This window comes from Aethalodelphis obliquidens, unplaced genomic scaffold (genome assembly GCF_003676395.1).
Source record: "Aethalodelphis obliquidens isolate GAN/ISIS:26980383/991018 unplaced genomic scaffold, ASM367639v1 scaffold11, whole genome shotgun sequence".
Classification (NCBI taxonomy): Eukaryota; Metazoa; Chordata; class Mammalia; order Artiodactyla; family Delphinidae; genus Aethalodelphis; species Aethalodelphis obliquidens.
The window spans coordinates 15910086-15923475 of record NW_020837955.1 but is presented as its reverse complement, the minus strand read 5'-3'; the positions used below and the strand labels follow the sequence as shown (position 1 = coordinate 15923475).

Below are 13390 nucleotides of genomic sequence, written 5' to 3'. Positions count from 1 at the left end.
AACAGGAACACACCCAGTATCTCGACCAGCATATGTGTGATCAGGGTAAGGCTGGGGGCTGTCAGGGAATCTGTGACTTGATCAAAATGTTGCAGGTAGAGATGGGTTTAGGATTAGTGCAGTTCAGCTACCAAAGGGAAGAGAAGGCTCTGTGTGGTGGCCTCTGTGTTCCTCAGCTCATGGAATCATTCCTTTGGCACAAAGTAACTCCATCTTGCTCCTCACTTGCCTCATCATCAGTGCAGTCACCCTCCACGTTGGTTTATGGAACCCTGAGCCCAGATCTGGGCTCCAGGAAGCATCTGGAATGTCAGAATCCGCCCCTCCCCGCCCCCCACCCCTGCCTCTTCCGAGGCATCACCATAGCAGCGCATCATGGGCCTCCGAGGCGGCCCCCATCCTCCACGCGGGCCTGGGGCTTTGCTTCTGCCACTCGGTGAGAGTCGCTGTGCTCTCCCAGGCGGCCGGGGCGTAAGCGTGGGCCCCATCCTCAGCAGCAGTGCCTCAGATATCTTCTGCGACAACGAGAACGGGCCCAACTTCCTCTTCCACAACCAGGGGGACGGCACTTTCGTGGATGCTGCGGCCAGTGCTGGTGAGTAAAACAGCCTCTGTCCTGTGACCCCCACCACCCTACAGGGGACTCTGGTCTGCCCTGCTCCCTCCAGGTCCCACAGGCCCCAGGGAGAGCGGGACAAGTCGTTGTCTGCACCGCACAGGGAAATGTTACTTGTCACCTTTAATTCCACATCCCCATGGTTCAGGACGCAGGGGATGTTTGTGGCTGGGGAGACAGCGTCTGGAACGCCTGACTGTTATCCATTCTCCAGCGACTGGGATTGGCCCATGCCAACTCTGAGTCCTGCCTGTGTCTCTCAGCACTGGTTTCCACTCTAAGCTGCCTCTCTCCATTTCTTCTCCCCACATCCATCTTAAACATGCAACTCAATCCAATAGCCATTTATTGAACCTGTGCTAAGTGCCAGGCTGGTGCTAAGAGCTGGGGACGCTGACCTGAATAAGGCTAAGATCACCCTACCCCACCCCCCCACCCGCCCATACAAGGCACTGACATTTTAGAGGAGGAAACAGACAAATGAACGAATAGCTATAATATGAAGCAGAATAAAATCTACACAAAAATAGTGCTCCAGGCTCCCAGCTCTGCTCCCCTGCCTCCCTTTGTGTTCATCCATCATCTGCGTCAGGACCTTTGCACCTGCCAATCCTCTCCACCTGAAGTACCCTCTCCCCCTTCTCTATCTGCAAAACTTCTATTTGTCCTCCAGCACTCAGCTTAGGTGTTATCTGTGAAGCCTTTCCTGCCTCTTTCTGTGCCGCCTGGCAGAGATTGGCACTGCCTCCTCTGTATTCCCACTGCCTTTGCATGTGCCACTCACTCAGGCTCCTACATCACTATAATAATCTGTCTGTGTCTGCAAAGACTGGGACACATAATAAAAGTATGTGGATGTAATCAGTCTGCCCTTCAGCCACTTCTCCCCACCCACTTCCTCCCCACCTTGCCAAGGAATGGGAGGTTTGATTTCTCCTTCTTGGTGGCGTAGGGACGAGCTCCGGCCTCCGGAAGAAGAGGTGAGCCGGGGTGTAGACACATAGATCCAAGGTCCTCCAAGCGCCAGCTCGTGCTGACGGCTAGCATCCAGTTCCTGAGCAGGTACTAATCCATTCTCTGTGACTTACAAGTACCTGCCCTTCCAGCACTCTGCCCGGGAGTTCCCATTTTGAACACCCCACAAATGCACCCTTGCAGCCAGTCAGCTCCCCTGTTCTTCCCGGGCAAAGCTAAAAAAGGAGGCAGCTCCCCGGCCCGTCCTCCCATGAAGCTCACCTGTTAAACGTTCCAGCAGCAAATTTTCTCATTGCTGAAAAATCGTAAAATGAAGAGGAGGTGGTGGTGGAGAAAACCTAGAGGATTTGATAAGGTGTTAAAGAGACGGAAGCAGAGGTAAACGAGCAAGTTGGAGTAGGAGAAGGTACCAGACGGGAGGAGAGAGGAAAGGTGCTATGCCCGTAATTGAAAGTCAGAGTGATTGCAGGGGTTTAACGAGACATGTCAAGGGGGCATTCATCACCCAAACAGATGCTGCTGTGAAGTGCAGCCTGGCACCGATTATTCTCGTGAAAGGGAACCAGCTCCTTGTCAGGGTGCCTCATAGATAGGAGAGAAATGGGCCAACACGGAAGGCCACCGACATTCGGGCTGGGGAGTTTTGCAGAGAATTAATGGGGTATTTCATCCTAGAGGTTGGAGGCTGCCCCCATGCCTTTGCAAACCCTCTTTCTCCAGCCTGGGTCTCCCTGCCTCTTCTCCCCCACCCCCACCCATCCTCGCCTCCCCCAAGGGGATGCCCAGCCCCCAAGGTTCTCAGGGGGGTCCCACCTTGCTTTCTGCTGGCCCCTATCCTCAGGATCTCCGTATCTGCAGCTGGCGAGAGCTCGCTGTGTCCTGGGTCTGTGATCCCCGTCCCCCATCATATTGTCCTATCACCTGCCATCTCTGAGGGCCTGATGACTAACGGCAGTTTGTCCTCCAGAAGACTCAGCATGGGTATTCAGAGCCGGCCTCCACTGCCTGTCAGCTCTGCACTTGACCTGAAGGATCATGTCTGCCTTGGGCAGCTAGGAGGTCAGGCCATCCCTCTGGGCAAAGCCACCCTCCATCCTCCCCCAGGATCAGCTCAGTCCCACTGACCACCGGTAGATGCAGGGACAGCACAAACAGGTGACACTGGACCCACAAGCTTTCTTCCCAGATCTCACAAGGCACACTGTGCGTTTCTTAGTCATGGTGCTGTATTTTCTCTGCTGTCACCAAAGTCCCTGGTCGCCTTCTGTCAAATTATTTATGTCTCTTCATTCATTCAGCAAGTGTTTACAGAAAAATACCCGGTCACCACGAGCACTGAGATAGACTCTGTGGGAACACAGGTGAACAAGAAGACAGACCCTCACTTCATGGAGTGTAAGGTCTAGTAGGAAAACTGGACCCCACAAAGGAACATAACTGCACGTGTGATCAGCTCAATGGAGGAGAATGGGAGGCTGTCAGGATGAATAGCAGCGTGGGTGGGAGGGGCTTATTTTCATGGGAGTGGTCAGGGAAGGCTTCCTTGAGGAGGTGACATTACAGCTGGGAGCAGAAGAAAAACAAGGAGCCAAGTAACCAAGAGCCTTGGCAAGAGCGTTCCAGAAGGAGAGACCAGCTTGAGCAAAAGCCCAGAAGCTGGAAAGAGCTTGGGTCATTTGAGAAATGAAAGGAATCCCGGGTGGCCGGTGCATATGCGGAAGGGGGAAGAGTGGTACCAGTTAAAGACCAGATAAGGTAGGCAGGGGCCTTGTGCTCCCCGGGCAGGAATTTGAACTTGACCCAAGAGTACTGGGGAAGCACTGAAATTTGAGCAAAAGAGTGATGATCAACTTAATGTATCCCAGTGTCAGGGGTGGCTGGGGAGGGCTTTAGTCCTCAGAATCTCCACAAGTCTCCTTCCCCCAGCCCATGCTGCCCCAAAAACGAGTAAAAATAGTACTTTCTGGGCAAGTGCAGCTTGAAGGCAAGTCTCTGGTCCTCTCTGCAGCCAGGTGGCTGCCCACCTTCTGCCCCTGTGGAGAGATCGGGACAGGATGAGGCTCACCCTCCCTTGCTGCTCTTCACGGGGCCCTGGCAAGGTGAGTGTTTGTGGAGCCTGCAGGGGGCGCTGCCCTGAGGGCGCCTGCCTTTCCTCCCCAGGTGTGGATGACCCCCACCAGCACGGGCGAGGTGTCGCCCTGGCCGACTTCAACCGTGATGGCAAAGTGGACATCGTCTATGGCAACTGGAACGGCCCCCACCGCCTCTATCTGCAGATGAGCGCCCATGGGAAGGTGCACTTCCGGGTAAGAAGGAGCCTCTGCCTCGCTCCCCTGCTTTGTCCTCTTGGGGTTGCAGCCCCGCCTGTGCCTCCCCCCCAGGCTGAGTAGGGACTTGTGGCTCTGCAGAGCCTGGGGGCGGGGTGGCCACAAGGAAGGTAACACCTGGGGGACGATGGGCTCCTGCCTGAGCTGCTGTGACGTCTGTAGTGCCCAGCGCACGGTCACGGGCAGATGAGAGAGAGCAGCCTTGCAAGGTGCGCGGCAGCAGGGCAAAGGCCCAGTGAGGTGGGCTTCACTCTGGATCGGGAGCATTTTTCCATAGCCTGGGCCTGAGCTTTTCAAATTGAGGCTCAGGCCAAGGGCACAGTGGGGCTGGCGGGACAGGGGAGGTTGAGGCCACAGAGCTCCCAACAGTTGCCCCTTCTGGACAAATGGCAGGTGGGGGACAAGGTAACCTCGAACCCCTCTCTGTGCCCCCTCCCTGAGCTATCAACCATCTGTGACATCAAGAGTTCTTCAGAAAGACTGTTTGGTGACAGTAAGGGATGTACCACCAGCTAGTGAGCTTGAGTCTGGGCCTTTCTCAGGAGGGTGATGGAGAGCATGGGGTGGTTAGAGCTGACCTCCGGGAGTCAGGGTGCTTCTGGAGGTACCTGGTCTTGCCAAAAGCCCCCGAGGAAGCAAGAAAGTGGCGGCATTTGCCAGAAGCTTGATGGTCCCAGGGGAGTCACCAGGGCCCTTATGTCTGGGGCACTGCCACAAGCCCCTCCCCTGTAGGCAGCCGCCTTGGGGTGCTCAGGGCCAGCCACTCATTCCCTGCAGAGGCTCGAGACCCAGGCTCTCTGGGTGAAAAAGGTGCATCCTGGCCACGGAGAAGCTGCTCCTGGGATCCTGGATGATTTCCGTCTTTACTCAGCTTTTCCTTCTAACCCAGGTTCTCAACCAGGGGTGATTTCGTCCCTACCCCAGGACGTTTGACAATATCTGGGGACATTCCTGGTGGTCACAAATGGGATAGAAGGTGCTACTGGCATCCAGTGTGCAGAGGACAGACGTGCTGCTAAACGTCCCACAATGCACCGGCTGGAATAATCCAGCCCCAAATGTCAACGAACTCTTCTGATAGCCCAGCCCCAGAGCTCACAGGAGCAATAGTAAGAATAAGAATGGAGACCCCATTTATCAGGTGCCTTCTGTGTGCCAGGAACTGTGCTAAGCATCTTACATACATTATCTTGGAAGCCCAGGCATCCAGTGGGGCAACCCCAAGGGGCCTGTGTAGGTTTCCGTTAGAATAATAACAACTTCGAGATCCTGAGGTCTCTTTGTTACCAGCTCTCAAGGCCCTCTTCAGCCCACCCTGGACAGCGGGCCAGGCTCCCGATCAGCTTCATCACTGCGTTGTTGGGGACAGCCTATTCCCCTGGGAAGCCCAGAGTGGGCAGCTCATTCCTGTGGCCAGGGGAGAGGGCCTGAAGTAGGAGGCCCAGGGGCAGGGCCAGGGCAGAGGACCACTCCCAGAAACCCCAATTGCCCTTCCCAATTCTCCCCACGTGGACCCTGGGACTTAGACAGGCTCCTGCGTCTTTAAGGGACAAACCCACCCGGAATGGATGTTCTGCTGAGAAACAAAAGGTCGCCCTCCACAGCTCTTCTATTTCAAAGGCAAGTTCCACAGGTGGGACACTTCGCCAGGCCCACTGAGGCCCTCTTAGCACTTTGAAGTCCCTGCTGGGCTGTCCTGGGTCTGGGGTCTCCTCGTGAGCCCTGCGCAGAGGTATCTGATACTGCAACCCCCCAAGGCAAATATCTCAAAAAAAAAAAATCAAAAGACTCCCAAGAAACAAAGTAAGGTAATAAAGGCAGCAAAAACACAGCTAAAGGCCACCTCTGCCACCTTTCATGAGGCTGATGTGGGCAGGGCCAGGACAGAGTGCCAGGGATCCACCTGGTGCCCACCCTGTGCCAGGCGCTGTACATGCGGTGCTCACAACCTGGGCAGCGGTTATTCATCTCTGTGTCACCAGTGAGGAAGGTGAGATCTGAGCGGTTAAGTAACCTGCCTGAGGCCACACAGCTAGTCTGCAGAGAAGCCTGGATTTAAATGCACAGCACTGCCCAGTGCCTTCCCAGCCTCCACCTCTCACTGCGGAGGACGAAGGGCACGTACTAGGAAGGGCATAGCGTCTGGAATCAGAGCCCTGGTGACGGCCCCCACTCATTAGCTATGACAGTGGGCAATTCCCCTTCCTCTCCAGGACTCAGTTACCTCACCTGTAAAATGGGAGTGCTCACGTCAGCCCTGCCTCGAGTGACTGATGGGAGGGCCCCATGTGGTCCGGACCAGGGAACAGCAAGGTGCTTCACCAGTGTGAATTAGGACTGTTCCTCTTACCTCCTTGTTCTCCTACAAGCAGCCTGAAGTTTATGTGATCCTAAACACAGCATACCTAGGGCCCTTACAGGGAAGGTGACAGAGGACGTGCTAGGTCAGGATTTTATCTTTGCGCGTACGCGCACACACGGGGGTGGGGAGAGTTGGCCTCTAGGCCACCCCCATCGCCCCACGCATCTGTCCGCTGACCTGCAGCCCTCTCTCCTCCCAGGACATCGCCTCACCCAAGTTCTCCATGCCCTCGCCTGTCCGCACAGTCATTGCTGCCGACTTCGACAATGACCAGGAGCTGGAGATCTTCTTCAACAACTTTGCCCACCGCAGCTCTTCAGCCAACCGCCTCTTCCGGTAGATGCTTCAGCCTGGCTCGCGGCTACTCAGCCTTCGTGGGTGGGGGTCAGGGAGGAAGGCTTAGGACTCAAAAGAGGAGCTCCAAGGGGAGGGAGGAGGAAGGTCCCCTGATGAAGGAGCATTAGAAGCTGGAAGGACAGGGATTGAGCAAGAGGCTGAGAGAATGGGGGGTGGAAAGGTGAGGCGGGGAGTCCTGGGCCTCCTGCTGTTGGGGAGGAAATGGTCAGGGGGACGTGCACAAAGTGTGCCTAGAAGCCAGGCTCCACTCTACCACCCAAAGGGGTTCCAGAGCCAAATCTGTTTGGGTGCATCTGGATGAAGCAAAGACAGGCAGGTGTATTGACTACAGGACTTCTCAGAGCCTTTAACGTGACCATGAGTATTTTTACTTTCCAAGAGGTGAATGGAGTATTCCAAATAGATTTCAGTACAAGATACTTCTTTCAGAGATTTTTCTCTTGGGATTGGTGCTCTGCTAAACATCCTTCGGGAAATGCTGAATGAAACAATTAATGGTAGATGAGGGAATGGTAGACAAGAATGGAGGCAACTGAGCACTGCATGCAGGGAGGAAAGGTTCGATTTTTCTCTGATTGGGGTCCAGAGACCACTGGCCTCAGAACCACCCAGAGTGTTTATTTAAAGTAAAGAATCCCTGGGCCCGCCCTGGATCTCCTGAATCAGAATCTCAGGGGCTGAGGCCCAGGAATCTGTCTTTTTAACGCGTACACTAGGCATCAGGTGATTCTTATCCCACCAACGTTTGAGAACTGCTGTTGGGGAACAAACCTCAGGACACATGCAGCCCGGGTTCCTGGCCTAAAACATGCTAATGGGCCTCAGCAGCAGGTGGCAAGAGGAGGGTGGGCCAGGGGCCTTGGAGGCAGGAAATGGGCCAGAGCACCTGCTCAGTTCCCCAAGGCCCCTGTCCCCTCCCCCAGAAGGGCCCTCCACTATTAATAAAAGGCGAGAGCTGTGACTAAGCGTGTTTTAAAATATAATTATTAACAAAGCATCAATCCGGACCAGCTGTAATCACCCCCTGAAGGCACCAGATTTGCTAATTAGGTGCCTTGCAAGAAGCTTTTTCACAACTTCCAGATTAATTGCGGAAGATCAATTGCTCGTTAACAGAGACTCTGCTTTCCTTCTCTGGCTGATAAAGTGTCACTCGCCAGGGCCTGGAGCACCAAGGAGTCTCTGTGGCCCGAGCACCCAGGCACCTCCTCTGCCTGTCTGGCCTCTGTCAAACCTCCCAGCTTCCCTCCCGCCACCCCAAGGGCAGGCTGGCCCCGGGCTGTCTGCGGACAGGGTCACCACATGGTCACCCTATGGGTTAGTGTGTTTGTTTCCGCACAGCGTCAGTGGAAGCCACTTCCCAGTTCCGTGGCTGTGCCCCGAGTCCCTGTGGCAGACGGCTGGGTCTGGAGCTCGCAGCAGAGAGTGTAGGGGCTACAGCTGGGGCCACCACTCAGCTGGCAACTCTAGAAATTGAGCCCCTACCTGCCCCATACCACGTGGGCTTGTCACGTGTCACCGAAGGAAACATGGTGGGCTCCTTGTAGGAGTCACCAGGGATGCAAAGCCTCGGTGTGTGTGAGTCTGCCGGCCCTTCAGCGATGCCTGGGAAACCAGGGAACTCATCACCCACTCCAGGTGCTTAAGAAGAGTGCAGAGGCCCTGTTAACAATGGTGGGGTGACAGGCGTGATCAGGGACAGTCCCAGGCCGGGCAGGATGTGCGTTGATCTGGTCCCATGGCTCCACCCTGCACACTCCCTCTTCTTTAGCTGCCGCCCTGTGTCCAGTCCTGCAGAGCAAGCTGTTGAAAATGCGAATCTGACCACACCCCTCTTCCACTTAAACCCCTTAGAGGCTCCCCACTACCTTCCCTTCGATACATCCCACAGGCTGGCTTTGTCCCCAGCCTTGTCACTCTCCACTCCCCAGTTTACACCTAAGTGCCAGACACCCCAAGCTTTCCGTTCTGGGCTGCACCAGGCCTGGACCCCTCAGGCTGCCCACACCACCTGCCTCTCTCTCGCTTCTGAGTGACACAGACTCACTCATCATTTTGGTGTCAGCTTTGTTGACCCTTCCTCCGAGAAGCCTGCCCTGGTTGCCCAAATCTGGGTGAGTTTGCCCAGCTCTGCCCTGGAACTTCTGGGCTTTAGCCTTAGAAACCCCTAACTCCGTTGTCACCTGAACCCAGGGATGGCTCTGCCCAGCCGTGACAGAGCTTGCAGGACACGAGTGGTTGAAGGGACTGTGGATGCTAGCGGGCTGAGGCAGACACACACCTCCGGCAGGTGTGCACACACACAAAAGCACTGCCGGGCATGCAGCTCACTGCCCAGACTGCACACGTGGGTGTGCTCAGCACAGACGCCCCGCGCGGACAGAGGACACCTCCCAGGACATGTGCTCAACCCTGCAGACACCTTGCAGTTCTGCCAGCACCCTCTGCCATCCAGCCACCAGAAGCTCCAGCTCAGGGGACCCTGGCTCCCTCCTGAAAGAAAGCATTGGCCACAGCACAGCCCTCTGGTGACTGTGATTTAAGTGACAGCCCCACCTGCAACGTAAGGGGAGAGTGATACAGATCCTTCCTGGTCCTTTCTCCCCACCCCAGCCGCAAGATTGCTCCACACAGCCAGGACAGAGCGCCCAAGGCTGCGAGAATCTACCCAGTGAGAAAAATTAGAGAGGAAAGCTCAAAGCCATCATCAGCGTTCAGCTCAACGTGCAGAAAGAACAGGACTTTCACAGTGGACTTTTCTACAGCAAATATTATCACGATTCAGAGTTCAAAGCAGACAAAACCCTAGCAACCCAAAGGGACCCTTTCTTCCCTTTTGTCTCTGGATTCCTCCATGCACCCCACGGACATGTCTGGAGCTTCCTGAGAGCCAGGCACTGTGTTAGATGCTGCAGGAGATGCAAAGAAGAGTAATAATACATGGTTCCAGGCTGCAAAGAGTTCGCAGTCTAACTGAGGAGATAAGATGCATTCATATAGAGCTTCAACACAAGGCAGAAAGCGATAAAGGCCAGGAAAGTGACAGAGGCAGAGCAGGAAGGCATCGCTTCTAGCAGGACGATCAGGGAGGGCTTAGAGGAGGTGGCACCGGAGTAGGGGTGGAACCCTGCGTAGCATTCAGAACTCAGAAACCCAGGGCCGCTAGAAGGAATGTGAAGGTCAGCTGAAGGTAGTTGCATCCCTGCCCCTTCTCCATCCATCAGCTGCCCTTCCCCAGGCTGTCTATAATTCATCCATTAGAGAAGGAAAAATCAATATTTACCAACGTGAATTAAAACCCAAGAAAGGCGCAGGCAGGGTCTGTGAGCAGAGTGGCTCTGTCGGCATGCAGGTGGCAGCCCACGTGCAGGAGGGTCTCAGGGTGCTCAGGGGCTGGAGAATGGAGCTAGTGGGCCTCGAGGTCCAGGGAGCCCACTGGGGCTTTGCCAGCACATTGTCGTCCATGAACAGCCTGTCTCCTGTCCCGCAGCATCATCCGTAGGGAACACGGCGACCCCCTCATCGAGGAGCTCAATCCTGGTGACGCCTTGGAGCCCGAGGGCCGGGGCACAGGTGAGGGCACCTGAGGGCTCTGGCCTGCTCTCCCCTGTCTCAGTGCTGCCCTTAGCCTGGGGGGAGGGCGGGAGGGGTGGTGCAGCCAGTCCCACAGCAGGGCTCATCCTATCACTGCCACTCTGAGGGCTGAGATCCTGGGGCAGGGGTGCGAGTGGGGGAGGAGGCCCTGGGAGTGCCAGGCGGGAAGCAGAGGAGGGGACAGTCCGTTCTCCCAGTCCCAGGGCCGTGGGGTCAGAGGCGTGGGATTCCACGGGCAGTAGCATCTCTGGTAATGTTCTGCCGGGAGGAGAGGCAAAGGCGAGGCTGGGCGTCCTACCGTCTCACCCCTCCTGGCACTCAGCCTGGTGTCAACGAGCGAGCACTGGATCAGGAGTCCCAGGACTCGGCCCTGCCATCGCCTCGCCTGTGGCCTTGGAAAAGGCGCTTCCTCTTCCGGATCTTGTTCGCCACACCCATAAAATGGGGCTAATTGCATCCGCCCTCCTCACGTCTCTGGGTTGTAGTGAGGACTAAAAGGAGGCCAGGCATATGCTAACCCCCGATAGACTGACAAAAACCGTGCAAATATAAAGGGTGTGTATAAAAGACCAGAAAGCAGCCCTCATAGTCTGAATTATTTGCACCCATGCTTTCCTTCAAAAGTCCAGGGGGAGGAAATGGACCCCCTCTTCCATGAATGCACGGCCACTGGAAAGGAGAGGAGCTTCAAGCTCCAGTCTTCGATCCCCAGCGCTGTGCTCTTTCCTGCCACACTCAGGGCGTGGACCTGGCACTGGTCAGGAGCCCCCCTCCCCTGTGGGTCTCCTGGCCGATGGACAGAGTGAAATCTGTGCCGTTGCAGGCGGTGTAGTGACAGACTTCGATGGAGACGGGATGCTGGACCTCATCTTGTCCCACGGAGAGTCCATGGCTCAGCCGCTGTCCGTCTTCCGGGGAAATCAGGTGTGCCTGGACCTGGGGACCCACAGAGCCCAGCCCAACGTGCCGAGCCTGGGCTGGATGAGGGCCAAGGAGCCCGGGATGCTTGCTTGACCAGAGCGGCAGGAAATGGACACCCGGGCCCTGGAGGAAGCAAATTCCCAGCAGCACAGTGAACTCCAAGAAGAGCTGCCTCCCAGAAGCCCTTTGCCCCTCAGCCTTCTGCTGGCACTCCTCCAAACACTGTTTTCCCCGAGTCTATTGGCTTTCCCTCCTCTTTTCCAGGACTGCTCTTTGCAAACTTCAGCCAGTCTGTCTCCCTGCCCGGCTCCCTCCTCCTCTCTTTCCTCTGCCCCTTTTCTTGTCCCCTTCTTTCTCCTTCTGTCCCTCCCTTACCCTCCCTCCCTGTTCCTTCTGCCCAGCCCGCTGATGCCCGGGCCTACCTTCCTCCCTCCCTGCAGGGCTTCAGCAACAACTGGCTGCGGGTGGTGCCGAGAACCCGGTTTGGGGCCTTCGCCAGGGGCGCTAAGGTTGTGCTCTACACCAAGAAGAGTGGGGCCCACCTGAGGATCATCGACGGGGGCTCAGGCTACCTGTGCGAGATGGAGCCCGTGGCACACTTTGGCTTGGGTGAGTCAGAGCTCGGGGCGGGGGGCAGTGGTGGGAGTGCGCGAGTGAGCTATTGGCGGGACGGTGGGTGCTGAAACTGCATCCCGAATCCCGGCGAGATGCAGGGCTCACAGCCTGAGCATCTTCTAGATACCACGTTACTGTGACACCAGCCACTGGAGGCAGCCCTGCTTTGAAGTGAACCTGAGCTCAGCAGGGAGGTTTTCATGCCCCCTCCTTGCTGGGGTCCGCATCCTGGTGCCTCTGTCGAATTAGTTCACCTTGGGGTCAGAGGATTTAATCCTCCATTTGTCCGAGGCCATGGCCTTGTCCTTCAAACAATGGCCTGCATCGAACCTACCCAAACCAGCTGCTTCCCTGGCCGCGTGGGGGTCGGTTCAGTGGTTAAAATGTCTCACCAAACCCCTGGTGCCCTCTCTTGGCTAGAAGCCTTGGGGAAAGCATGCGTGATCAGCGGGAGTGATGTCAGGCCCGAGAGGGTGAAAACTGGTTCTTGGCTGGGGGTGGTATGAAAAAAAATGCTAGTCTTTTATGTGTGTGTGTGTGTGTGTGTGTGTGTGTGTGTGTGTGTGTGTGTGTGTGTGTGTACACACATTAAAGACTAGCATTTGATATATATATACACACATACGTATGTATATATATCTATATGCACATATAGATGTATGTATGTTACATATATGTGTGTGCATGCATATATATAACATAACCAGGTATACAGTGTACCTGTGGTGTCAATAAAATATCACTATACACCTATTAGAACAGCTAAAGTAAAACATAGTGACGAAACCAAGTGCTGGCAAGGAAGTGGAAAAGCCGGGTCTCTCGTTCGTTCCTGGAACAGCTACTCCAGAAGATGGTTTGGCAGTTCCTTTTAAGACAAAAACTAAACTACACAACCGTTATAGGACCCAGCAATTGCACTCCTGGGCATTTATCCCAGATGAATGGAAACTCATGTCCACACAAAAATCTATACATGATTGTTCATAGTAGCGTTATCTGTAATAGCCCAAACTGGACACGACCTTGATGTCCTTCAGTAGGTTAACGGTTCAACAAGCTGTGGTCCCTCCACACCATGGAATATTACTCAGCAATCAAAAGGAATAAACTATTGATACACACAGCAACTTGGATAGCTCTCATGGGCATTATGATGAGTGAAAAAAAAAAAGGCCAATCTCAGAAAGTTACATGCTGTTGATTCCATTTATATAATGTTCTCAAAATGACAAAATTATAGAGATGGAAAGTAGATCAGTAGTTGCTGGGGGCTAGAAATGGTGAAAAGGAGAGGGGTGGGTGCGACTGTAAAGGGATAGCCCCAAGGAGGTCTTTGTGGTGACGAGCAGTTCTGTGTTTTGATTGTGGTGGTAGTTGCACGAATCTACAGGTGCTCTGCATAAGGTACCTTATTCCATTCTCACCACAACAAGATGAATTAAGAACCATAACCCCCATTTTACAGGTCAGGAAACTGAGGCTGAGGTTAAGTAACCTGCTCTAAATCACACCTCCAGAAAGTAGGGAGATCTGGATTTGGACCCCACTTCCTTGGACGCCACAGTCTGAGGTCTTAACCACTGTGACTTGACTGCCAGACCTCCCGTAGCTGCTCTGTGC

At 54.9% G+C, this 13390-nt stretch overlaps 1 protein-coding gene across 4 annotated transcripts in view; it reads left to right on the top strand.

The window, feature by feature from the left end:
- CRTAC1 (cartilage acidic protein 1) overlaps positions 1-13390 on the top strand; it is a 134018-nt gene that overhangs the window by 107832 nt on the left and 12796 nt on the right. For 3 of the 4 annotated variants that reach the window (XM_027112231.1, XM_027112232.1, XM_027112234.1), the window contains exons 6-11: positions 461-595; positions 3752-3897; positions 6480-6616; positions 10128-10210; positions 11055-11155; positions 11593-11761. In XM_027112231.1, coding sequence (XP_026968032.1) covers positions 461-595; positions 3752-3897; positions 6480-6616; positions 10128-10210; positions 11055-11155; positions 11593-11761 — 771 coding nt within the window. The remainder of the gene's footprint in view (positions 1-460; positions 596-3751; positions 3898-6479; positions 6617-10127; positions 10211-11054; positions 11156-11592; positions 11762-13390) is intronic. The other variant, XM_027112233.1, reaches the window with a different exon arrangement.